General features: G+C 28.7%; 2 protein-coding genes across 8 annotated transcripts in view; one reads left to right on the top strand and one right to left on the bottom strand.

Moving 5' to 3' along the window:
• LOC107438239 (uncharacterized) overlaps positions 1-154 on the bottom strand; it is a 33,260-nt gene extending 33,106 nt beyond the window's left edge. For both annotated transcript variants that reach the window (XM_087163759.1, XM_087163758.1), the window contains exon 1: positions 37-154. The gene's annotated coding sequence lies outside the window, so the exon portion shown is untranslated. The remainder of the gene's footprint in view (positions 1-36) is intronic.
• Positions 135-15,506, top strand: LOC107438250 (RNA-binding protein lark). Of its 6 annotated transcripts, none has more exons than XR_001583350.3 (8): positions 354-531; positions 773-801; positions 1,862-1,984; positions 3,924-4,007; positions 5,834-6,219; positions 6,787-6,807; positions 12,922-13,034; positions 15,304-15,506. XR_001583350.3 is itself a non-coding variant. In XM_016050482.3 (7 exons), the coding sequence occupies exons 2-7, from the start codon at positions 793-795 to the stop codon at positions 7,012-7,014; spliced, it is 678 nt and encodes a 225-aa protein (XP_015905968.1). In that variant the 5' UTR covers positions 135-531; positions 773-792; the 3' UTR covers positions 7,015-7,277. The 6 variants fall into 6 exon arrangements, 4 of the variants coding, with proteins under 4 accessions (XP_015905968.1, XP_015905985.1, XP_071041057.1 ...); XR_011637627.1 differs by having other exon boundaries at positions 380-531; positions 773-795; XM_016050482.3 differs by lacking the exons at positions 12,922-13,034; positions 15,304-15,506 and adding an exon at positions 6,960-7,277 and having other exon boundaries at positions 135-531.
• Positions 15,507-27,741: the final 12,235 nt, after the last annotated feature.

Genomic DNA, 27,741 nt, shown 5'->3' with positions numbered 1-27,741 from the left:
GTGTGATAAGATATTTAAAATAATTTAAATTCTTACTTTATGAGAACTAACATCAATTACTGAAATAATTTATCGCAGACATAAAAACATACATACATATTACAGAAATCAGAACGAAAATTCATTTCGCAGTTACAGTCAAATTTTTTTTACTGAACTGAAATGTGAAATTTCTTCTGCTAACAAGAAAAATTTTTTATGACTTTTTTATGTCTTATTTGTTGAAGTATTATTAATTATATGATTCACATATAGTAGGTGTTTGTCGCCTACACATTTTATGCAAAATATGCATTTGCTTTGTTATTTTTTTTATCAGAAAGCGGTGATTGCTCGCTAAAATGGCATCACTTAAACAAGACTCGAAGAGGAAAAAGTTGTCTGGACTTTCGGTTCATACGTTTACGTCACAGTACGAGAATTCCAAGCGTCCATTACGAAGGCGGTGCTTTGCTGCATTGTTTGTTGCTATAAACTGTAAATCAACCTTACATATAGCTAAATTTATTTATCATCTATTGGAATTTGGAGGTGAGCACTGCAAGTATTTTTTTCTAATTGTTGATATTTTAAGCACTTTAATTTAATCCAATAGAATTCATATTTGTATTATATTTACTTTTGCGCCATTTTGCCATTTCAATATGCGTATTTTAAATTCTTATCTGTATGCATGAGTTTTATGACTGTAAGCTTGTTTATTTTTGACTTCTCATTTTATATTATAAAATTTCAAATAAAAGATTGATTCATATTGAATTTTTCCTTTTAGGGTAAATTCATTGTGTGAAGATGGTACGAGTAAGTCATCGTGTTTAATTGTGATGTATTATGTATTTTCTTCATATTAATGTAATGTATTTAAATGTTTTATTCTTCGAACTTGTTTTGTGGCCAGAATTTCTTTTTGTTTCCGGGAAATAATCAAATCTCAGTCTACCTATGGAGTTAAAAAGTAATGAAAAAAGTGGGATATTTCCATTTCTTTATGTGTTGAGCCATAAGGTTTTAAAACTAGCTAATTTGAATAAAAGAAAACTTGTAGAGTTTTGAGGCTTACTATTACCTGGAGGTAGCAAAGATTTCGCGTTTTTTCTGGTCTTGCTATTACAGCCTCAACTGTCAACAATTGAAATCCTGGTAGAATTACATTGTTTGCACTCAAAATTCATTAGATTTTTCCTTTAAAAATTGCCAACATATCACTGCACTGAAAATTTTCGCATTGTGATCTATTGCAGACTAATCGCCAGGTGATCTAGCAAACTAAAAAAGAAAAGACCAAATCAAAGGGGATAATTCTTTTTCACCAGGGAAACCTCTATTTTAATTTTTTTTTTTTTTATCAAGTTTAAAATCATCATGGTACCAGGGTTGCCACTCCACAGGGAAAACCTGGAAAATGCAGGGAATTTTGATTTTTTCTTTTCAAACTGGGAAAATACAGGGAATTTTGTTCCTTCTTTTTGTCCTTTAAAAAATGGTGACCACTCAAAGTATAATCTATGGGATATTTAACCATGATATTTCAGCTATACTAAACTATTTAATTTACTATGGCATTACTTAAGTATGTTCAGCTGTTTTTCCAGAAATTAAAACTAATAAATATAGTTAGCCCAATATAGCTCACACGAGAGCACAGTAATTGTTGTTTCCTCTTAATATATTGTGTTTAATATGTACAGGGAAAACACAGGAGTTTTTTTTCCAGATTTGAGTGGCAACCCTGGGTACTTTGGTGGTTGTTGAATGTCTCATTCAGATTAGCTGTATTCTGATGTGTCAGTTCCTTTATTATATGAAAAACAATGCTTTCATAAAATGATTTATAATTTATAAGAGTTAAATATATTTATAGCGTACTACCAAAATATACGTTGGTAACTTGCCTGAAAATGCTCATAATGGAGAACTTCAGGAATTGTTTGAAAAGTATGGAGAGGTCAAAGAATGTGACATTGTGAAGAATTATGCATTTGTGGTAAGTTAGAAATAAATATTTAACTTGTTGTGTTTTAAACTCTTGGTTGAGAATATGATAGTGAAGATTATTTGACAAAATATTTAATAGCTTCTTAATTAGTTTCCTGAATATTGGATGCAATCAAAATCGTCTTGGTTTGCTATTTAGTAAATATGTCTTGACATGTAACAAATTTTAAAAAGATTTAATTTGACTTATATAGCATCTGTAATTTGATTGTATTATAACTGTCTGTTTGGTGTATTTTTATAGATAATGACAGTGTTTTATGTTTTTAGATGAAATAGATCTATATCTAAAGCAAGCTAATTTGATATTCAAATAACTTCATTGCTAAGTACATATTGTAATTGAAAAAAATTAAGTTTCTAAGACAAACAAATTTATAGTAGGTCTCATATCCGGAATTGTCGGGACTCATCGCTAAGTACATATTGTAATTGAAAAAAATCAAGTTTTTAAGACAATAAACAAATCTGTGGTAGGTCCCATATCCGGAATTGTCGGGACTCTGGCAAGTCCGGATAATAGGTCTTTAAGGCAAAACAAGCATGAAAATATTCTTATACAGTACAGAACCAGTTATCCGAAAAACCGGAACGAAATTCAATGAATTTTCCCGCCATTTTTAAATTTCTTTTCCCCTCATAAGATTTTATTTCTTTATTGAAAGATGTTTACCTTACCATCATTTTGGAAATAATCATTAGGCTATTACTATTCGTTTTTTCTTCTTTTTAAGATTATTTCCAAATATTATTAGTTGGGTCTAACAATAAAAAACGGCTTTTTGCAGCGATTCAGAAAACCGGAAAATCAGTTATCCGGAATAGCGATGGTCCCGATCGTTCTGGATAATCGGTTCCCTATTGTACAATAAAGGATAGCAAATAGCCCATAATTAATGTAATTTTCAATCAACAAGATGTAAATCCAGGTGATTCTTTTATCCTTATCAGAAGTTCAATCTGACCGAGATTGATACGAGTTCTTTCTGTTTCTTGCAACCGCACTTGTCTTATGATTACTTAATGTATTTTGATTATGATTTCTTATGGTAATTGATTTTCCAGTATGGTATGTAAAATACTTAATATATTTTTATAAAAATTAAATCAAGTTTTTAAAAATTTTGGTGATTTTTTTTAAAAAAAATGTTAAAATTTAGAAGCGACAAAAGTGTTGAAATTAATTATGAAATGTGGGATGATTTTTAAATGAGATTTGAGAAAATTTTTCGCTTTATCTTAATCTGTGAATCAGTAATATCAGATATCAATAATTTATTTTTACATATTTTTTTCTACACTAAATTGTTCTACACTAAATTGTAATCTTGAACATCTTCGGCTATAAAAAATAGCTCAATGGGTTCCATTGAAATTAAATGATATTATCTCAATTCCTCATATTAGACCCACATTTACATTAAGCTTTATATCTAAAGCATAATTTATTATGTATATTTTTGACTTATATATTTGCAATCTCAAACAGTTTGATTTTGTAAGATTTTGATCAAAAAAAGAGTATAATGGCTTTCAATGCACAGCAATTGTAAACAAACTGCAGATGAGTGCAAGTGACGTCAGTTTGTGAGTGGTCACAACTTTCCCTTCATACTGAAAACTAAATTAAGCAATTTTTTTAGTTTAAAATAATTTAACTAGCACTTTTTGAGAAATGTTAAAATGATTTCCAAAGGTATTGAGTTACTCTAGATGCATTAATATTTTTAAAAAATTGCCTAATTAAAATTATTAGAAATTTAAGCAGTAACCAGTGTAAGTTTTAATTGACCAAGCAATCAATGCTCTTAATTCCGATCATTGAACTTTTATACCTGATACATTTAAGATCTATAATGATATTTTGAGTACTTTGTGTGAAAAGAATAAATTGATAGTAGTTTGTTAATAGACTTTTATTATTTCAGCATATGTCATCTGAAGAAGAAGCAAAGACTGCAATAGAAGCACTAAACAATATAGATTTCATGGGATCTAAAATATCAGTAGAGGTAATTTTCAGCATTAGTTATGTTGTCTCTTTTAACTATAAACTGATCTACTTATAAAGTTTGTTTTCTTTCTCATTAGGATACTTTTTTAAAGTGTAAGCATTTTTTTAGCTGAATTTTTTAGTAAAAACATCAATGAATAAATAGTTCTCATATAGTTTGGGTCCTCTGAGGGTTTTGTGACACTTTCAACCTAAGAATAAAGGAGGAAACTCTTCACAGTTAAAAGAGAAAAATAAAGTTAGTGATGTATGCTTTATTGTTTTCAGCACTATGGAGCTCTCACCTTCCTTAGAATAAGAGAAAAAGTTTCTTTACATTTCCCACATAGCCAAATCTTTGTCTGCCTTTCAATTTTTAAAGATTCAGCTTATTTGAGTTTTATTTTAACATTTAGCATTTTCAATTTTATTTAGATAATAAATAATCTTTGTTGAAAAGCATTTCCATTAGTAAATTATTTTAAATTGATATGAATATCAAAGTAAACTTTTAAATAATCTAAATCAATGAATATTATTTTTAGGATTTGTATTCGGTTCTTGTTATAAAAATATGTGATTTTTAAGGAATGCATTATATATTGCTGATTAAAAAAAATGCAACCATTTTATATCTATACCTTTGCGATTCTAGAGCTATAAACATAATACATAGTTAAGGCTATATAAACTTATGAATTGTCACAAGTTTCTAAAATATATATTCTTAAGACTGATATATTTTCAAGGCTTTTGTAATTTAAGTTATTTTATTTAGTTAGAGATTTATTTTAATTTTATACTTAACAAAAGCTTTTTGGGGCTATTTTAGTGTTTTCTTTTTTTCCTCATGCAATAGTGTAGTTTCTCTTAGTTACAGTCTCTATAAAGTCTTATTAATGTCTTGTTGGTTTATAAGCTTGCGGACTTTAATACTTATTAACTCTATTACATGTATTGCATGAGCGTTATTGAACCGCTTATTTAATTAATTATTCATGCCCGGAAGAAAATTTTTTGTATTCCTCATAATTTTTTATTTTTTGTGTCTAGTAAGAAACATCAAGTACAAAATAAACTGAAGAGAGAAATTTTTTTTCAATTCGCTGTAATTTTCTATAATGAACAATGAGCTTATAATTTGTCCTTTCTTGTATCAGTGATGACTAAAATCCCCTCTTTTAATAGCTTTGACTTATTGTGAAACAATGAGAAGCTACATTTTCCAAAAAAATTTAAGTTCCATTTAAAATAAATATGTGGTTATATGTATTAATCTGTGGTTTAGAAAAACAGTGGGATGATAAAATTGTTTAACGTCCGTCACCTACCCTGTTTTTACGATCAGTGGTTCATTCTTCACTCCCACAGTGAAAAAAAGTTCCTGAGAAGACCTCAATGTCTTTTCGAGCTCCCATGAAAGGTTAAATTAAATTTCATATAACTCTATGAACATAAATTGATATCTGTCACCTTGAATGAACTGTAAAAATGTTATAATTAATAACTCTTTGTATTACTTTGATAAAGGTTAAATTAAATTTCATATAACTCTATGAACATAAATTGATATCTGTCACCTTGAATGAACTGTAAAAATGTTATAATTAATAACTCTTTGTATTACTTTGATAAAATTTTGTTTTTCTTGTTGCTAATCAAATATAATAAATTACTTTTATTATATTTGATTTTTTTTAGAAGAAATCAAATAAAAAAACGTTTTATAATTATTTTAACATGTGACAAAAGTCTATTCACATTGCTTATTATTTTTTAAAGCACCTTTACTGCAATTTAGTTATGCTTGTTTTATAAGTGTAAACACATATATTTTATTAACAGATATCTCACAGTAAAGTTCGCCAGCGACCTGGTATGGGAGGTAAAGGACAGTGTTACCGTTGCGGCCGTCAAGGTCATTGGTCCAAAGAATGTCCCCGCAATCCAGCAACTAGAATGAACAATGGTCCTCCTATAGGATATCCTACAGGTGGTTATGGTGGTGATAGATTCTCTAGATTTGGAATGGATAGACCTTATGGTGCTGACAGATCTTTTGGAGAACAGCGAGGTTTTGTTGACCGCATGAGACCATACCCTGATCCATATGAACGAAGACCTCCCATGCCTTCTCCTCAGCAAGAAAACTACATGTATTATAGAAGGCCTTATGATTCTTATGGTTATTCTAGACGATCACCTCCTAATGTCCCACAAGTACCAAGTCGGTAAGAGGTTAATAATTACTAAAATCCTAGCAGTTCATCTTGTATGAAAATAGTTTTTATAAATAAGTTTATATGCTTAAATTTAAACTATGAGGAGTGATGCTGATTTTCTGCCTGTGTTTTAAAGATTTCCTTTTTTTAAAGCAGAAAAAAAAGTATATCTTGCACATTTGTAATTTTATTGAAAAAAATTTCTAGGCTTCATTGTGTTACCTATTATCTAAGTGTGTGATCAAAAATCTTTTTGGTCCCTCGACTTTCATCTGATACTGATAGGGAAGGATCAAAAACTCACATGAAGGGCGAATTTTACTGGTTGAAGTGAGTTCCCTGTCTGGTTCTCCATCTATAGCGATCAGAAATGCTGAATCTCATATTTATTTCTATAAACAAGTTATAACCTAACTTTTAGTAAGCTATGTCTAGCTAAGCATTTTGAACAAATTTCTGCTGTTAAAAATATTTAGTTTTCTTTATGTTTCAAAATTATGAAACTTTGTTAAATTAAGATATTTTTCAAATATTAGTGATTTCTTTTTATTAACAAAAATGATTTTTTTTTTCTAGGTACGACTTTACACAAGACCCGTAAGTAAAATTCTATTATATTTTTTGGTACTTTTTCATAAGCTTTAAAAGTAAATGTGATCAACACGAATTTATAAGTTGTTTTTTGTGATTGATTTTTATTTTATTTTTGTTTGTGATCCTAAACTAGTGTTTCCACTTTTTCTTTAAAGCACATTTGCTTCGGGACGGCTAACACCAACCACACGTCGCGCTCCGGTCTATTAAGAGAAGCATGCCGGTCGCGTGGTCGCTCTGGCAGTGGATCGCGATTTGATGAAGCACGAAGGACATGGATGCAATGAAGACTTCATTTTTATTGTTTAAACTAAATGGCTGTCAGACGTCTCTACAATTTCATATGGTGAACTGTTTTTCGCTTCGTCTGGCATTACGGTCTGACGTTCGCACTACGTGTTTAATTTTGTTTCACTATCATTGTGTAATTTGTTTATCATTTGAGATATTAATAAAAATGTCCGTAAAACTGATTTTTGTTATTGAAGTTGCAACTTCTTTTGAGAAGAGTAAATATTCAGAGGTTTTCTCGTTTCATAACTTAAAATACCAATGGCTATCGGGGCTAGAGAAAAGTTTGTTACTAAATTTAACTCGACCAAAATGAAGATTCGGATTTAGTATGATTTGAATAGGTTACTTAATTGTACATTTCAACTTAGGTTTTATTTGTAAGTTTGTTTTTTTTGTCAAAAAATTAATATATAGCTATAGTAATTTTGGTGTTTTAAATTAGTGGTAATATCATGATTTTAATTTTATATTGAGGTTAGATAGGACAATTTTTGCTAAATTGTAGAATAAAGCAGGTGTAGGATTTTAGTTGTAGTAAAAAATGTTCATTGATGTACTAGGCTTTCTGCATGTATAAATTTGTGAATTTATGCAGTATACTTTTGTGGCATGAAATTTTGACTTATTTTTTTTAAGGCTTAAATGCATGAGTATTTTTGTATTATTTTGATAACTTAAAACCTTTATAATTTTGTGTAACAAAATAAACTTAAGAATTTCATAAGTTTTTATGGTCAGTGCTAACAGCTTTTTCTCTAGTCTTATTGTATTTAGGTTTAAATTTTTTATGACTTAAAAGTTTAATTTACAGCTTTGATCTTAAATGCTGTTGATGTTTTTTTGTTGTTGCAATCACATTGCATATTAAGATTTAATTATGGTATTCTAAGCCTAAAATAGCTTATTTTTTTGTAGTAAAGGCGTTTATGTTATCAAATTATTGTTGGCACTTTTTGATCCTTAAGTATTTTATGATATTTTTGAAAAACAAGTTTTAGCATGTATTGTTATATTTTCTGAGTAAGTGTTATAAGGTTCTAAATTTCTGGGACAAGGCTTTGATTAACAATAGACTTAATTCTGAATGTTAGTGTTTTATAAATAATACTATATGCTAATAATTCAAAATTCTTCTTGATTTTGCATTTAGTCAGTGTGGATTTTATTTAGTGTCTTGGTATTTGTTTTTATGGGTATAGTATAGATGAAAAGTAAGATAAGAAATTCAGATAGAAAAGACACTGAATGTGAACAATTTCATACTAAAAGGTTTTTCTTTAATTCTACTATTGTACAACTTAGTTACTTAGTTCGCTTTAAAATTAATAATTTAAATTTGTAGATTTAAGTATTTATTTTTTGAAAACATCAATTTGTGATAAAATGTTTGAGATTAGGAATTAAAGAGGACATCTAACTGATAATTAAAAACTAAGTTAGCTAATGCTTTTCCCTTTCTTTTTTAAATCTGTTAATTAATGAAATAGTGTGATAAACTTAGATTTTGAGGCATAAATATTTCACTTATGACTTTAATCTGGAGATAAAAGGTCATTAAAGAATACAAAAAATAAATAATAATAAAATGGAAATAGATGAATCTCAATTCCTTGTTAGTCGAGTAAAAAATTCTCATAGTGGTGTTTATTGATAGAATATAACATGACCAAAAGTTGTGTGGTAGTGTATTTCTGTGTTAGAGAATTCCTTTATAATGGAATTAAAACTTATGGCTAATTGGATGGCAGATTTAATTTCCTTTTTGAAGGAAAAAAAATTCAGTGCTTTAAATTATGAAATTTATTTAGTTTAGTCAAGTCATTAGTCACTATTAGTAAAGAAGGGCATATTTTTTGTAGAAATGTGTAGTTTTATCACACCTGTAATAGTTTAAATCTTTATTGCTCAGTAATCTTGTATTACATGTAACTATAAAACAAATAAGTTACAGTAAGTTTGTTGAAGTAAAAAAAATCTTCCTTTCAAACATCAGATGTGCATCAAGCTCTTATTTTGTTGATCTGTTTCATTTTAATTGAAAGTGGGTTGTGCAATGTTTGAAGCGTAAGTAATCCTTGTTTTTTTTTTTTCTTTTGAAGAGAAAAGTTTGTACTGTATTTGCTAGTGTATAAGTTGATATTGAATTTTTAACCTTAAAAATTTTATTCTTTGGGAAAATAAATCATTCTCTTTTTGGACAAAAGATACACAGTTGTTTCTTGTTGTGCAAAGTATTTTTGCTACATTAATTTTTGTCTATTTTTTTTTCTCAGAATTATATTTTAACACATTCTTGTCCAAAAGAATTGTGAGGTTTGGGAATTAATGTTTGTAATCATTTTTTTTTTACTTATAAGCATTGTAGAATATGCTGATAGCTTGCTTATACACTGGAAAATATGTTGTATATTTCTGGCTAAACATATGTAGGTTTTTCAATATAAATTCATGTGGTTCAATTATTGGTTAATATTGTAACACTTAAAATTAATCTTACTTTTAAATATTCAGTTGAGTTGTGGTTTTATTAATGTACCCTATGGCAGAATTTTTTCAAGCTATCTGAGACAAAACGCACTAATATCTTTCTGCAAGCTACTTTTAATCATAACAAACATATATGTTGCTAATTTAAAATAACAAAAAATATCTTTTTTTTTTTTAATTGAACATGTAAAAAATTTTATTCTAATATTAGATACCCTCTCATTTTTTTTTTGGGGGGGACACACTATTTCCCTCTTCGCATTTTTGTAATTAATCATCACAATGAAAAAATAATTAAAAATCCTGCAATGCGTTGCTGGAAAAAAGATCCACGACGAAATCACTCGAAGCAGACTCTATAAAGAATATCGGATTTAAAATCTATGGAGAAATTAATAGCAATAACTGCTAAAAATTTGATAGAATCATTGCCTTAAAAAGTAAATACTCGAATGCACGATTTGAATTTTCCATATTGTTTGAAATTTATCGGGATATTTTAAAACCACGTAAAAATTAATATCAATAACTGCCGAAAATTCAAGCGAAACATAACATCCATTTGCGATACTATCGGCGTAAATTGAGCGAGTCAAGTGTGTGATTATGTATGATTCAAATATTGCATGTAAATTTCTGTATAAAAGAAAACAAAAATTTTTTACTTTTCAAAATTTCTGCAAGAACTCTAACGTTCTGCGACAATGTCGCCGTGTTGCTGCGATTCTGCCACGGGGTTAATGTACAAGTGGTAACTTTTTAAAAATGCAAAATTGGAAGGCTTATTTTAAACTTGAGTTATTAAAAATTAAAGCTTATGGAAAGTAGATGGTATTTTAATCTTAGTTATAAAGTAATTGCATGGTTCATTGTTCTTTAAAATTCCTTATTTTTGAAAATTTCATAAAATCTCCTGAAATTGTTGTGATTTACGAAATTTTTGTTTAATTTAATGAAGAATAAATATTTTTCTAAAAAAAAAAGCTGAAAGAAATTTTAAATTTAGAAAAATTATAAATTTCAATATATTCTATGACAGTGTATAATAAAAAATGAACACCCAAGTTTAAATTTTGCTACTTATTCACAATTTTCTTGATCTAGAGTATTTCCTACCCCCTTTTTTTTATCAACAGTTAATTCAATAAAGAATTTTTTGAGGAACTTAAAGAAATCTTAACCTTTCCCCAAATGTTTTTTTTTTCTCACCCTTTTCATCTTGCTTCCGTTGGTCTTCTCAAATTTGTAAACTAATTAGTTCTTAATTTTTTTTGTAACTTCCAGTCCTGTAATTTCCATTTGTCAAGTGCACAGCAAAATTTTATTTTGCTGTCTTGTAGATAAAATTACAATAATTTAGAAAGTATAACTATTATTATGTTTCTGGTTCCAAATTTTACACCAATATTTTAAGCTATTTTATTAATAACACCTCAAAGAAATATTAAATTCATAATTTAGACTTTAGTTTCTATCTAAGCATTTCTAGAATTTAGAAATTGATTAAGAAAGAGAAAATGCAAACTATTGTGGTATCTTGTAAGTTTAGCATAGCCTTGTGTTTTAGTAATAGTATTCTAGAGAGTAAAAATAAAGAGTTATATAGTTCATAATTAACAAAAATTACTTTAAATTCTGTGTTTAGTTTTAGCAGTTTGGTCTAATTAGTAAAACTGAATTTTTTTAGTCTAATGATTTTGAGGGCATGATTCCCTCATTCTTTCAGTCTCAGGGAGATTAAAATCTTTCTTGAATTTTTGATTATTTCCTTGTATATTATGGTTTGTTGCTGTATAGAATTGAATTTTTATTTTATTCATTAGTAAAAACAGCTTAAATTATACTTAAGTATTTGCTTCAAATTCTTATAAAAGTAACCGTTAAAGAAGGTAACAATATGAATCAAGTGAAAATTGTAATTTGGGAGAATCTTAATATAAATATTATTCTATAGAAATTACAGACCCAATTTGCATAAATTGGAGGCTTGATAGTTTTAACAGGAATATTGAAGTCATTAAGTTGTTTCAGTGTAGTTGACCAACATATGAGAATTTGCATGTTATAGAATGGAAAGTAGTGTTAAAGTTTGCTTTTATGATAATTTTTTCTAAAATATTGGTTTTATCTATATTTTAGGTGTTGTGACTGGGATTTTTAGATCCCTGACCTTCACCATTAATTCTTTCTAAGCACCTACAAAATTTTTTTCACCATTGATAACTTGTAGTAGAGATATTATAAGATTTTTTAAACATGTAGCACATGACTTTAAACATGTAGCTTTGATTGATTGGCTGAAGTAAACTTGTGAGCTGGTTTTTAAAAACATTGCATCCTTTAAATCTGAATTCATATTCTCTTCTCTTAATTGCAAACTTGTGTTGTTGATGATTAAGATGCAAGGCTATTAATGCCAATTAAGATGAATGGCTATGCAAGGCATATATAGTTATGTTTTATATGTTAAGGTCTTTTTGATGCTTAACTAATTTTTCTTAAACTCCTATTTTCGGGGTACTTAAACAATTGAGCTTCAAGTTATCATGACTAATATTCGAAAAAAGAAGGAAAAAAAGCTTCCGAGTAAGTAGCAAACTGTATCGGTTTCACATAAATTCAAGAGAATATTTAGTTTTAAACTTTTTTTTTTTTTTCGAAAAAAATATTAACTATAAATAAGTTTTGCTAGGTTCTTTTTAAGCTATTATAATTTTTTCAATGTAAATAAAATCGTGTACGTTTTATTGTGATATTGTTATCCTTACTATTTAAAACAATTATAACAAAGTCAAGTTCGCTAAGCATTGTTCACAATACAGCTTTAGCTATATTTGTGGTATTTTGTTATTGCATACTCAAAACATCGGTCTTGTGTGTCTTGAATTAAGTTTTCAAATATGCTACTGTGTTTATACACTGCCTTGTTACCATTATTTTCAAGCTGCTTTTTAGGGGGGAAATTAAGTCTGATTTTTGAAGCTGTGACTTAATAGAAATGTTTAACTTATTGTTGCAGAGAAATAATATATTCTTATGCCAGATTTAAGACTTGAGATACGAAATATAGATTTTATCCCCCTTTTTTTTTTCTTTTGCAGAAAAGTTGAAACTTGTTTATAATATATTAAAAAAATCCTTAGACTTCCTTTTTTATAATTTAAGATCTTTAATACTACTTTTAAGTAAAGTTTATTCATTTCTATAAATTTCTAGACTGCAATTCAGTTTAAAAAACAAAAAATCAACTATCAATCTTAACATAAATGCTTACTTAACCTGTACTTTGTTTTCATAGATTTCTGAATAGTCATAATTTATGGTGTGTATTTCTAGGTATCCATTTTGATTGCAATATTCAAGTTAAAATTAAATCTTGTATTACTAATTCAATGAAGAGAGTTATGTGTAACCTGCAGAATTTTTCACAGTGACTGCATGAAGTGAAGGTGAGTAAAGGTTGAACAGAAGTGTTAAAAATGCAAAGTTGTTTAACATGAAGTTGCCTATCTTATTAAAATAATTTGACTTTTTGGTCAATATAGATTCATTTCAATGAAAAATTGGTGTGGGAAATATTTTGAGATGGGGTAAAAGTCAGTTTAAAAAAATAAATAAATAAATTTGCTTTTCAATAGGATTTAAAAGGATTTTATTCTTAAAAGAAATAGGTTTGAATGATTCAAAGACAAAGTGTTTTTGCTTGCATATTCCTTATGATTTTGGGTACTTAAATAAATTTGATTACGAATTAAAAGAGGCTGTATAGCCTTTTAATTGTTTTAGTTTCCCATTATCAGAAATTATAATTTTGCATATTATCCTAATAGTGGGGCTCTAAGTTTTTTACTGTATGCAATTGGAACAAACCTGTTTTTAAACACAAACAAATGTTTATATAAATGAACGTGTGTGTTACATGCGTTTAAAATTTAAAGATGCTAAAAATAATAAGCTGAATGTAAATTTATTGTGTATTTTAAAAAATGGTGACAGAAATAAAAAGTAGCATAAAATTAAGGACGTCATTGACACTAGAATATTCTATTCACGTGTATTTGTAACCCAATAAGCATAATATTGTTTTTTATACAATAGGACACACTAATTCGATGTTTTGAGATTATGCTTTAACTTCATAATAAGTAACTATTAGATTGACATATATATGAAAATAAAAACAGACCTCTTATCTAGATGGTCTCTGTAATTTGCGTACGTGCTATAGGGCTAATCACTAATTATAAGAATGTTTGTTTGTCATTCGTGGCACCAAAATAGCTTTAAAATAAATTGCCAACACTTTTGTAATGTTTTAACTGGCTTTGCTGACTTGTGGAGCCTGTAGGAAAATTAAAACTTTGACTGCTGAAATTTTAGACTCAAGACTCCAATTATCTCATATACTTTTATTTAAAATTACAAAAGTGTTACAGCTGATTATTTATTTTAAAATGTAAAAGATGATACTGAGAAAATCAATGGCTTAGCAGATTATTTGTATTAGCATTCATTATGAAATGGAAAAATTGACATTAGTATTTTCTAAGAAACTATAGCTATTGTGTTTAATTTAAATATAAATGTTTAATTTGATATACAAGATGTTGTGTATTTCTAATTTGTCTTGAATTAAGCACATTTTTATTATTGCAATGTCATTACCATAATGCCAGACGATGCAAAGAGAAGCAACAAAATAGCAAGTGCGTGAGTGTGGCCAATCGGATTGTCAAAGGCGGCTAATGTATTTGCAGTCTATATCACTTGTCTTCAGCGTTTTGCGGAAAAGAAAATGAATTGCCTTACCTTTTTCTTGGTTGCTTGAAATGTGTTAAAAGTCTGAAAATGATCTTTTAGCATCAGTTTTCAGACTTCAAACATTCTAGCATAAACTTGAATTTAATGAATTTAAAAAAAAAAGGCAAATGCAGTTTCCTTGATTATGTTAATAATTGTGTGCATTTTTAAAAGTTTCAGAATAAATTTTGATTCTGCTAATTTCTTTCTCTTTTACCCGCTCCACTAATAATTGCTAAGCACAACGTTGAAATTAATAACTGAAAATTTAGATCTATAAACTAGTGTGATAATCTCATCCAAAACAATCATAAAAAATTTGAATGAAATTTAAATAGCAGAGGCCTAAGCTTATGTCATTTAAATTAAATTTTTTATTTTTTGAAAGATTTAATTATTAATTAAATCTTAGTGTAATTTCTTGTGAGGAAATATTAACCGCCACAGCATTTAAATTTTAATATGTATGCATTAAAAACCTGAATGTTGTGCAGTTCAGTGGTAGCTAAATTACAAAACACAAACCAAAAAAAAAAAGCATTTCTTTGTTAGTTTAAATGTTTTGGAAAAATGTTCAATGAAAAGAAAAGAAAAAATTTAGAGGCTCTGAAAAATTGAAAAACTATTCATAGCAAAAAGCAGAAATCATTTATAGCAATATTGTTTATAGTTTATTTTATTTATTGTAAATAGGCACTCTAGTTTTAACTCTTGCAATGGTATTTGCTGATACTCGATAGACATTTGTGCCTGAGAGTAACCGTGTGAACACAAATTGTTAAAATTTCTTAAGGACAATCAAAAATTGTTTCAAGAAAGTTGGTCAGAATAAGCCAACCTTGCCTATTTTGTTATGGATATTTTATTAAAAAAACACTTTCTTGCCTCATTAAGGTTAATTTTTTTCTTTAATTGTAGGAGGTATGACTCAGAATACCACAATGAATACCTGAATGAACCTGGATATGTGTGAAGGTCAGAAAAGCTCAAGTGTGATTGTAGCTCTTTGAATTCTGGTTTTATGTTAAAGATGGCTAATGTTCTTACACATCTGAACTGCCCTCACGAAGAAATTTTGTATATTTGAAATTTTTTTTTTAAAAATAAAATTAGTCATTTAACTGTCTTTCTTTTCTTTAGATGCGTCTCCAACACGTAATTCTTTCATAAACCACAAGTTTTTATTTCTTTTGTGTGTGAAGTCAAAATTTTTTCTTGTATGCTTTTTTTTTTATAATTATTGAAATCTCCATGATTAAAACAAGAAGATTTTAAATTTGGAGTTTCTTCTGTAATGAATGAAACGTAAGGTTCAAACTGAATAAAACAATCATCTGTTGAAATTATGTCTTGTGAAAATTCCAAATATGATGTAAAATATTTAATTTATTAAAAATTAGTTTAAAAAGTTAAAAAAAAAATATTAAAATTAGTTTCCAAGTTTGTATTTGAAAGTTCTTCATCAATACTATTGGCGAAGCTAATTTAATTTTTAAAAAAAGAAAGAAAAAACATTCATTTTCTCTTTCTCAGAAGTTAATGTAACACAGGGTTTGTCTTAATTCCCCCCTCCCAAAAAGCCTAAGGTTTTTTTTCATTGGGGGAAAAAGAATTTGCCTGGAAATTGATGCCCCCCCCCTCAAGAGTTTTCTACGCATTTGCTTACATAATCGACGCTAGATATAACATTTGTGGCTCAAAAAAAATTAAGGTTATGTGAGTCCTCTAAATTTTATCTAATATTTACTCAAATACTGGACTTGACAGAAACTTACTACCCCAATCAATCCACTTCCATTTAAAGTATTGGTTTGGTTACTAACATCCATTTTCGCTAATAACATGCTCAAAAAGGTAAGTAAAAGTAAAATTAAAACGCTTGTTTTACCACCAAAATAATCCATCTATTACAGCATCATGAAATGATGGTTCTCAGAGAAAAAAATATACATTGTTAATATTGATATTTTTTTAAAGAAATTAATCATTCCTGGAGACTTTTGCTACTCGTTGATTCGCAATCAATGGGGAAAAAAAAGTTTCCTAACTTTTTATGCTGTAGGTCACGTTTGATTGAACGTCTCAGTTCGGACTACGTTCTAATGGGTATTAACACTAAACCAGGGCTGATTGTGCTCCGGAAAAAATCCGGATTTTTCGCTAACAGTGATCTGGAAGTTTCCGGAGATCGAAGGTCCAGACATTTCAAAAAATCATTGATCATGACAGTTTATTTTATTTGTTTCTAAGGGAGATCCAGAGACATACTTTATAAGCTTATAAGCATGATTAATATTCATTTTTTATCAGTAAGTAGTTATTATAATCATAAACTCGAGAAAGAAAGACATATTTGTAAATTTTAATTACTTCTCTAGGTCACCATAGGTATGTGCAAATGGTATAGGTATATGTAAAATTTTAAATATATTTTAAGTTAACTAAGAAATATTGAGAAAAAGGAAAAACCCTTGTTTAAATTTTTTTCAATCTACTGTTGTTTTTTTTTAAACTCGAGAAATTTTCCGGAATTTTGGCTTGGGCTCACAATCACCCCTGCTAACACTTAATCTATACCTATTTCTACCATAGCCGGTCAAATGACCGAACTTTGTTTCTTTATTGCAGTGTTTCCCAAAGTGTGGTACGCGTACCCCCAAGGGTACGGGAACAGTTTAGCGGGGGTACGTGTTCTTATGCGAAATATCTTGCAAGAAACGAAAATTTCAAAAAATTTTTTATTTAAAAATAAAGCTAGCCATGAAAATTTACGTATTTTTCTATTGGCTATTTTTTGCAGAGATTAACAGTTAGTAATTAGTAGTGTCAACTGCCAGTTGTGATTTTTAACTTATGTGCAATTTTTTTATAGTAAAAAATACATTCATTTTTTTATTAGGGGTACACAACGTAACGAAAAATTTAGAAAGGGTACACAAAAGCCATAAGTTTGGGAAACACTGCTTTATTGAATGTATGAAATATAGATGTTAGGAAGGAAATAAGCTAAAAAAAACTATTATAATGAAACAAAGTTGTATATTGCCAATTTTTATGTATTACAAACACAAAACAATAAGAATTTTTCATTGCTCAACATTTTTTTACATATTCAGGGTGATTCCGCAAACATATTTCTTCTAATTCTTATTATTTTTATAATTATAGGAATTATAATTAATATTATTTCTGCTAAGAACTTGTGCTGTCTTGATTGCTTCGAGCTATCTAAGTAAAATATAAGCTACATACCAAAACATTTAGTTTTTGTCACTTTTTCTTACACAAAAATGCCAATCTAAAATTTTAGGTACCTACTTATTTGAATTCACAGTTAATCTGATTGAACCAACTACGCAACAGTCTGCAGAAATCGACGCACATGACATCGTAATTTCTGATGAATAATTTCTTGAAGGTTATCGACCTTATAAAGCAATAAGTTGTTCTCGCGGTCAAATGACCGATTGTGGTAGAAATAGGTATACGCAGGGCCGGATTAACCTATAGGCAAACTAGGCACGTGCCTAGGGCCTACGAAAAACTTGGGACAAAAAATTTTTTGACAAAAATAATTTAGCTTTAAAAACAACAAGTGTATTTTACACAAAATTATGAAGATGCATATAAAAATATAATATTCTTCGATAATAAATTATTTTGCAGAATCTTATGACCTAATATATTACTTTTTCGCGATTTTTGGATTCAACGAAATCTTGTATTATGCTGTCGAATTCCAAAACTACGCAAAATGTCGTATTCAATAGACATAAGTGCGAGCGATGCCAAACTATCTTGATTCATTGTTGAAAGCAAATAATTTTTTATTAATTTTAATCTGGAGAAAGATCTTTCTCCTTCTGCATTTGATCCAAGAATCGACAAATATATTCTTAATGCAATGTGAACGTTAGGAAAAGTATTCACAAGTTTATCTTTAACATAGTTATCGATCGAACTAATCATAATGGTAATATCGGCAGTATGTCGGTATTGCAGATAAAGTTCGATAAACAAATTTGTAAATTAAAATCCATATTAATAAAAATGTAAAAAAAAAATATGCACGAAAATTTTAGCATATATTTTGAAAAGAGTGGGGGAAGGAGGGGAGGGCCCAAAAACGGCTATGCCTAGGGCCCACGAAAGGTATAATCCGGCTCTGTGCCTAGGGCCTACGAAAGGTATAATCCGGCTCTGGGTATACGACAAGTATTATTCGAAACAAACAAAATACAAAAAAATAAAATAAAATTAGAATATTAGCTATATATAATTGTTAGAAAAAGTCATGAAGTCAAATGTGCAAAAACGATAAGATGTTAAGCGTATTTTCGAAGTTCTTAAACGGTCATTTGACCTGTTACGGTATGTTAAGTGTTAAAACAAGTGTCTATGGAATAAAGGGACTTCGTTGTAAGGGGGGGGGCATAACTAAAGATTATTTAAGAAAAAGTTATTGATAAGTTGCAACTTCAGTAATTATTGAAAGAAAATATTTTTAAAATATAAATTTTTTTTTTATTTCGGAATTGCTGCAATGATTTAGAACAAATTTTTAATTATAAATTCATTCAGTATTATAGTTGCACAAATAAGGTATTTGTGTTCATTTACATACTTTCCAAAAATTATAAAAACTTATCTTTACAATTTTGTTTTCGAAAATATTTTTTATCAGTTTCCTTATTTTAATGAAATGCATTTATATTTTAACAAGCCTGCACAAATTCTCATTGAATTAAATCAATATAATTTTTTTTCATTAGAACATAAGTGAACATATGTTACTACCAATATCTACTGTGAGCATCCGCTATGTATGAAATATATAATTTCATCTAGTTTCTAGAAATTTTCTTCATTAGCTTTAAGGCAAACAATTTGCTTTTATTATTTAAAACACTACTTATTTTTCTTTAAACACAATATCAGTCGTTTTATTATTATGTAGATCATTGTACGTTTAGAAAGTGGAAATGTAAATTAGTAATATATATTAGTTGCAATTGGTTCCTGCAAGTGACGTCATCGTAGGTAAATCGTGGCACTTGTCGATTCAGAAGCCAATCACGTTCGACACACATGTGTGACGTCTTTGCTTGCAGATATCCAATTAAATCTGATTTAAATCACAGGGTTAGGCATAATCACTTCACTTCTCGAATTGCAAGAACCTATTAAAAATTATTTCTAAGTGGAATTTTATCTAAATTGGCATATATCTAAAGGTTTACCCCAAATCAACATTAGATTATCAATATAATTTCAGTCTCGAGATCAAATTTGTAACTGCATCAGATTTTAAAATTTTTAATACTAATATTTATTTTTTAAATCATTTTTTTTAGAAAATTATGACCTACCCAAGTAGCACATGGATATTGTAACAGCTTTAGTCTACATCGACCAATATTGGCGAAAATCGACATTGTGTGTACTATATTGTACGATTCCCGTCGATTTCACATTAAAGTCTGTTTGTAAAACTTTTCATTTGTAACTTTATTGTGTTCTTAAATCAAAATTAATCATTTAAAAGACAAAAAATGACGTCAAATTGTTATAATTTCAAAAAATAAATTTAAAATATAAATTTAGTAGTATTTGTAAATGCTGAGAGATTATCGATCGACGTTCCCCGACGTTTTTACAATATCGAACAATATTGTTTCATAATATTGAATATACGTTATAAAAGAAGTCCATTTTTATATAGTACAATGTTTCGCTACGATATTGTACCATGTTCAAAGCTAAGTTTTTACGATATCGTTTTTGTGAATCGTGCTACTTGGATAGTTTAATATTAAGGGCTCGGCCAACTTATCGGAAAAATAAAGCCTCGTAAGGAAATTGTGGATCGCTGCTCTCAACTGCTATTACATTATTTATACCTAAAAATATTTCCCTTAAGTTTAGAACTCCTCTGTAGACTTTGTTCTAAAATTTACTTTCAGATTTTATTGGAATTAGTGTGTAAATCTGTTTTGTTGCAACTTTTTTTATTTTTTTTTATTTATAAAATCAGCATCAATTTTTCACTAAGGTAATCAATAAATAAAACCAAACCAATTCTATCACCATAACTAATTTAGTAAAATTGATTCGAATTAATAATTCAGGTAAATATAAATATATAATACTCCTATTCATAACACAAACTCTTTGAATTATGCCCTACCCCCAATAATTTTTCAAATTTTTTTTTGAAGTTATTTCTTTTTTAAACCCCCAAAAGCTATTTTTTAATTTATTCAATTAATAAAATTTTACATTTCAATTAATAAAATTCTAAAATACTTTCTTAATGATCTCAATTTTGTTCAAATATATCAAATAGATTCTCTTTACCTTTAGGTATGTTTACAGAATGGAAATGGGCTGTTTATTGTTACATTAAAAGCTTTATTTTTAATAATAAAGAAAATTTAAATAACTATAACAATTCAACAACTTTTTCAAAAATTCATCAATCAATTAAGCAACAACAAAAATATTTTGTAATTACCCTCATAAGGAAAGCTAACACTGATTATGCAATATTCTGCAAAAAATTCTATTTTTAACTTTTATAGGGAGTTAAATAGTAGTAAAAATTTTAAGCTTTGTAATTTAAATAATAATGTTATAACTAAAAGCATTTTAGCTTTGTATAAAAGGTTAAAAATTAAAACTAATAAAATACAATTTCTATGCCTAATAATCAGTTCAAAATTTCATAAAATACCTATTAAATTTTGAACAATCACTTATGGGTCTAACTCTTTCCTAATTAAACCTGACACCATTTTCTCAAACTATACTTATGAAATTATTAACAATATTATTAAAAAGGACTTTTTCTTGGTTTATCACTAATAAGCAATTATTATTATTATTTTAGAATTTATTCAACAAAATAAAATTAGTTCTATTACGACTTCAGATTTCCAAGATCTCTTTAATAGCAGTCCTCTTTCTAAACTAAAAGATGTTCTTTTGAGTTATTACTATGATTATAAAAATGTCCTTAATTGCGATTTTAGGGAAATTCTAATTAATTTTTCTTTTTTAATAATTATCTTTACAGTGGAAACATATTTTTGTTCAAATTGATGGAATACCAAACGGATGTAATTATTCATCACTCCTAGTGAACTAATTTTAACACCATTCTAAAAATAAAAAATAAATTATAGGGTAAACCAACCAGTGAAGGAACACTACCTAGTGAAGGAACATTTCATATATATTGATTAAAAATAAGAATTTGAAAGTTTTTTTTCAGATTGATTGGTAACAATAGTTTACTGCCAAACAATAGGAAGTCATCTAGCAATGTTTCGGATTACCTGGTCAAATAGACTTCTCTGGAAAAATGTTTGAATTTGTTATTATCTCTGCAACACCTTGTTTCTTTGAAAAAATTATAAAGTGAGTGTTTGTATTTATATGTTTGAAGTGGAATTAATTACATGTAATAGTTTTATTTTTCTCACTGTGAAAAAGAGAATTCAAAATATAGTTATTGAAGTTACGTTTTATTTTTTTTAAGCATCATGCCTAGGGCCCTATAAATTATGCGGAAATTTTTTAAAAATTATGCGGCTAGGATGCGGCGATTTTTAAAAATTATGCGGCAAGGATGCGGTGTCTTTTAAAAATTATGCATATCGGTTGCGAATGACCCAGAAAACAATTGAAACTGAAAAAAAAATCTCTTAAAAAAGTTCAACTTTCTTTCCTGTTTTAATAAATAAAAAAATTTCAATGAATACAGTAAATATTTCAACTAAATTACCTTCTTATGCATTGTACATCCATTTTCTACATCAGAACAATTATTAAAGTTTATTAAAATGGAGAGAAGTTAGTCCAGAAGCTGCGTTTTCTTTCAAACTCTGTCTTTGTTTTGTAAAAATTTGGCCGTAGCAGGATACTGCTCTTTCACAATCTACTGAATTAGGAAGCACTGAGAGCACTTGTCTTGCCTTTTTTGTAAGTTCTGGAAATCTCTCTGAGACTACCTCTGAATTCCAGAATCTAATTATGTCCTGGTTTGAACATTCTTTTACATATTCTTTGTAAGCAGCATACTCGAGTTTTATATCTTGACCACTCATTCCTGGAATATTCTTGAATACATCGTCGTCTTCAATATTGAGGTTGACTATTTGTTCTGGATCGAAAACTCGAGCAGTTTTCATGAAGTTTAATGCAGGTTGACTAAACTTGGGCCCGCGTTTTTTGAATACGTCTAGTTCTGGAGAGTAGTAAGTATTCAACTTTGCAATTGTTTTGTGAAACACTTCTTGAAGAAATACGTTGCGCGAATCTTTTCGTGAGTATGATGCCTGAGAATTACATCGAAGTTTAGACCGCAGATCAAAAATCTTATTGTAAGCTTTATGAATAGCTACACCACATGTTTCGAAAAAGAGAAGAGTATCCATTAATAACTGAGCGTGTTCTGCAATGAATTGAAAATCTTTGCAAACGTACTTGCTTTCCACCAAAACTTTGCACTGATTGAGACAAGCAGTGTCAGGAGTAAGGTTTATTTCACTGCTAAAAAATTCTATGTAAACATTACAATATTCAGCATGATATTGCACTGATTTAAACCAAGAATTCCACCGTGTCTTTATTGGTACTGGACAAAGTTTAGCTTTCTTATTGTTATCCGTTAAAAACTTTAAATAGCGGCGCTTTCTTGCAGGACAATGCTTGAACAATTTCTTAAAGTTTCCTGTGAATTTGTCAACCTCTGAAAAATGTTCACGCCACTGATCAGAAGCTAAATTAAGAATGTGAGTATTGCAGGTCATGTGCACTGAATTGGGCAGTAGAGTACGCAACACTTCCTTGTATGCCCGAGTCATGTAAGTTGCGTTATCTGTTAAGATTGCTGAAACTTTGTTGAAATCAATCTCCATATTTGTCAAGCACTGCACTACGGCTTGAGAAACTGTAGTCGATTGTACAGCTTCAAGATGAATGCTATCAAGAAGATAAGGATGCATCATTGCAGTATCTGTAAATTGCGGGACAGCTAAAATATGTAAAACATAATTGTCTTTATCATCACTGCCTTCATCGAAGCCGATGCAGAGTGAATCAGTAGTACGAAGAATTTCTTTCAATTCATTCTTCTTTACTTCAAATACTTTTGGTAAATAATTTTGGCGAAGAGAATTAGCACAAGGTAAAGCACCTGCACCCGAAATATTTTTCGTCAGAAAATCTCTCATTTTGGGGTGATCCAGTTTTTCAATCGGAATATTAGCACTCGTAAATGCGTCAACAATTTCAAAGTTTAAAAGATTGCGCATTTCAGCACATTCGGTTTTTCTCTTGAACATTGATGACACGGTTGCTTGTTTTTTTTTCTGCACTTCGCTGTCCTCTTGTTCATTTTTTCTTTTATTTGTTATGTGACGATTACTATCCAAATGCTTATCGATAACACACTTTCTTGTGTGATCCACGGCAATATTACACGAGGTACAGAACATTATTCCATCCGAAGCGTGAAAAATACTCTGATATTGCTTACATCTATCCTGTGCAGAAATATGGATGGCATTTTTTTTAATTTTAGATAGAGACATGTTTACAGTGACTATTTGTGTGGAAATGAGTTAAACTAATTTCAAATCAATAAATGAAAAGATTCGCATGCATACTCGAAGAATGAATAAAGCGGAATGCATGGCCCTCAAGCAATATCTTGTGGAGTTCCAGGAACTACAAAGAAAAGAGGTGGGACTGGAGTTTGGGGGAGGGTCATTCTTCCCCAACTTTTTAGCTCTGTGGTCTATACCATAGAGGTGACCTCTATTGTCTATACACCGCGAAAGCTGTTCAACCAGCTTCCTATTGAAGATAATGGCGACTGATAAGAAGCTATGTGCCGGGGGGGGGAGATTCTTGGAAAGAACTGACCACCTGACCAAAAAGATTCTTGGAATTGAAAAAGAAGATATATTTCAATTGAAAAAAAAAACCCTTAAGGAGAAATTTATCTGGTAAACGAATACATTTTGCTGAAAAGTAAAAATTATACAGATATGCTGCAATTACGCGGAAAATTGTAAATTATGCGGGTTTCCGCATCCTCCGCATCTTCGCATAATTTATAGGGCCCTAACATGCCATAATAAAGTACTGAGATAAGGGGGTGTTTATTCAATGGATCACCAAACGCTGAAAAACCAGTGAAGGAACAAGTGTTCCTTTAATGTTTTTTTTTCTAAGTTTATGAAAATAAAAGATAAACTTTAATTTTCTTGTACCCTTGGTGATGTTCCGCATCAAAAGTATGTTAAAAATACGAAAAACAACTTCTAACTAGTGAGGGAACAGACATGTTCCTTTACTGGGCATAGATTTCCCAGTGAATGAACAGTATGTGTTAATATGTTGACACTTTAATTTTTTATTTATGATTACAAAAAAAAGTTAACATTTTCCAAGTATTTATATGTTATAATTTCAAGAATAGGCTTGTTTTCAAATAATTGTATGGCTTATAAATTCATAAAGGGCATTAAAAAATAACCAAAATTAAGTGTTCCTTTACTGGGTGTTCATTCACTGGTAAGAGCTGTTCCTTCACTTGGTCTTCTTACTACTTGTCATTTGAACCTCCAAAACTTTAAAACAATATTATGTAAGTTATCTACAATTTTTTTTTACATAATTTGCAATTAGTAACAAATATGTTGCAACTGTCATTTAACTAAAATAACGAATTTTGAAATTAATATGATTTTTTAAAAGGCAAGCGAAGCTTAAGTGTTCCTTCACTGGTTAGTTTACCCTACTCTTAATTTTAAATTTGTTTTTAGATTTATTGATAATTTAATTATCTTTAATTTTCAAAATTATACAACTTTGTTGAATAATATTTACCCCAATGAATTAATATTGCTTCGTAATCGTGACTATAATGTTAATTTTTCAGATTTAAGTATTAAAAAGGAAGAAAATATCTGCATTGTTGATTTATAAGATAAAAGAAATGATTTTAAATATAATACAAATAAATTAATTACATGGAATTCTAATGTTTCTAAAAACATTAACCATTTTACCATTTAAAAACATTAACCATTAACACAAAACATTACACAAAACAAATAGAACACACAAACACAAAACATTAACCATTTAAAAACCATTTTTAATCAAATAAATAGAATTAAAAGAATTTGTACTAATGTTTATTTATCGAAAAAACAAATATTGGAACTCTTCCAAAATTTAATAAAAAACAATGGATATCTAACAAATGCAATTAAATTCTATATAGAATCGTTGAGCTAATTATATGATATAATTAAAAATTTCTTCGTTAACTAAATTTATATTTTTGCCATGAAGCAAATCCGTAAAAATCTTCTAATATTTGTTGTTTTTAAGACAGATGTTTAAAATGATTTTAAAACAAATGTTACTTTTTAAAATAGTTTTTCAAATAGATGTATATGCTAACAATTTCTTTAAGATTCATGTTAAAAATTTAAAACTTTGCATAGCTTTTCATATATATTCACTAACAGTCCTGATAAGTTTTATTTTATTCAAAAATATTACTGCAGAGGTAGTAAAATAACACAACTTTTGTGTGAACTATTTCATAAACTAAGCATTTTTGTAATCGTTTTTACAAAAGTTATCGAAGTAGTAAGTTAAAAGTTACGTTAGTTTTGTAATCTTATAATTTTAAATAAGATGCTTTAATCTATTTTGCGTATATTTGGACTAATATCGATTATGTTTGCACTACATAGAATTTTTTATGTCAAAAATGTCAGTAAATTTTCAATAGAATATTATGCATGTTGCACTAAGATATTGTATTCGCGAACGGTCCCGCAGTGGACTGATCGGTAAGACACGGTTCCCAGCAGATCACCGAAGTCAAGCATCACTGGCTGCGGTCAGTATGCGGGTGGGTGACCACTTGGATCAGTCTGCGTAGAGACCGAGGGTGTGTGGTATTGGTCCTCGTTAAACTGTGCTACCGTAAAGCGCTCGACTTCGCGCGCAGGTCGTCGGGCTACCGAAGCGGGGCTGCCATCCCCTCCGCAGAGGATCAAAATTGTGATGGCATGTCTTCGGATCATCCTCCGGGATGTTTCCCAGACCGTCGCTAATAGCCCATTGAGCAGCTCTAGTGCGACGTAAATTAACAACAACAATATTTGCGAACGCTACGACCTATAGAGGGCGTAGGTATTTAAGACGAATTCCAGCTAGCAGAACAACAGAATCATCAGTTGCACTGGAGATTTCTTCAGTATAGCATGGTAATGTTCTTTCTTTATTGTGGCTTATTAAATTTAAAAAAGAAAAATGTATAATATTCTTTCGAATGCAAATAAAAACAAGATGGAATATCTTTTTTTTATTATTTTTTTTTAACGAAGGAACATCCGAAACACATTGGAAATTATTTGCAAAAAATCTTGTAATTAGTTAAAAACTACATCTGCCTGAGAAATCGTTCTACTAAATTTAATAATCTAGTGTGAAAGGTCTATTTAAATTTTACATTCCATATTTTTCTATATCCTATTAGTTCAAACATTAAAATCATGCAAAAAGTATACAGAAGCACATAATGTTATACCATTTAATTTTGCTCAAAAAGTTTTTGACAACAATTTTTATCAAAAAATTTAAAGTTTCAATAAAAATTATTTATAAACAAGAAAGCGTAAAATAAAGTATGCTTACGATAAAAAAAAAAGCGATTTTAAAATTTCTTCATATTGAAATAAAAAACTTTAATATTTCTTTTTTCTAGTCTTTAAGTTCTCAATCAGACGTAGAAAACCATTCTGTACTGAACTATCATCAAATTAAAAAAAAAATATTTACAATTAATCTTTTTATTATAAAAATCATAACACTTACTTGCTTTATATATCCAGAGAATTCCAAATAAAATATTCTTGGTTTGAAAATTTTATTTTCAAATAATATACACATAGATAATCCCTTCATTACTTTTAGATTACTTATTATATTACACAACAAAATTTTATAATTGCAATTTCTTGATATGAACTTCAATATGTAACTTAAAAACATAATAGCTGAATTCTAGTTGAAATTTATCATTCGAAATTAAAAAAATACTTACCAAGAAAACGATAAAAAAATTATTAATAATCAACACAAATGATACTATTTCAAGTCATTCGGATAACAAAAGTAATAACAAAACTAAAAACAATGCTGCCTTTTTAACGTTTGACATTTACCGTGTTAAATGGCTTTGGTTACCTAAATAATTTGAAAATAACCTTGGGTTTTAGTTTGGCATGAAGTTTAAATTATAGGGGAAACACTGAGGTTAGT

The sequence above is a fragment of the Parasteatoda tepidariorum genome, chromosome 5 (assembly GCF_982258835.1).
Source record: "Parasteatoda tepidariorum strain Cologne lab strain chromosome 5, Ptep-v5.0, whole genome shotgun sequence".
NCBI lineage: Eukaryota > Metazoa > Arthropoda > Arachnida > Araneae > Theridiidae > Parasteatoda > Parasteatoda tepidariorum.
The sequence above is the reverse complement of the archived record's forward strand: the minus strand, read 5'-3'. Positions and strand labels throughout refer to the sequence as shown.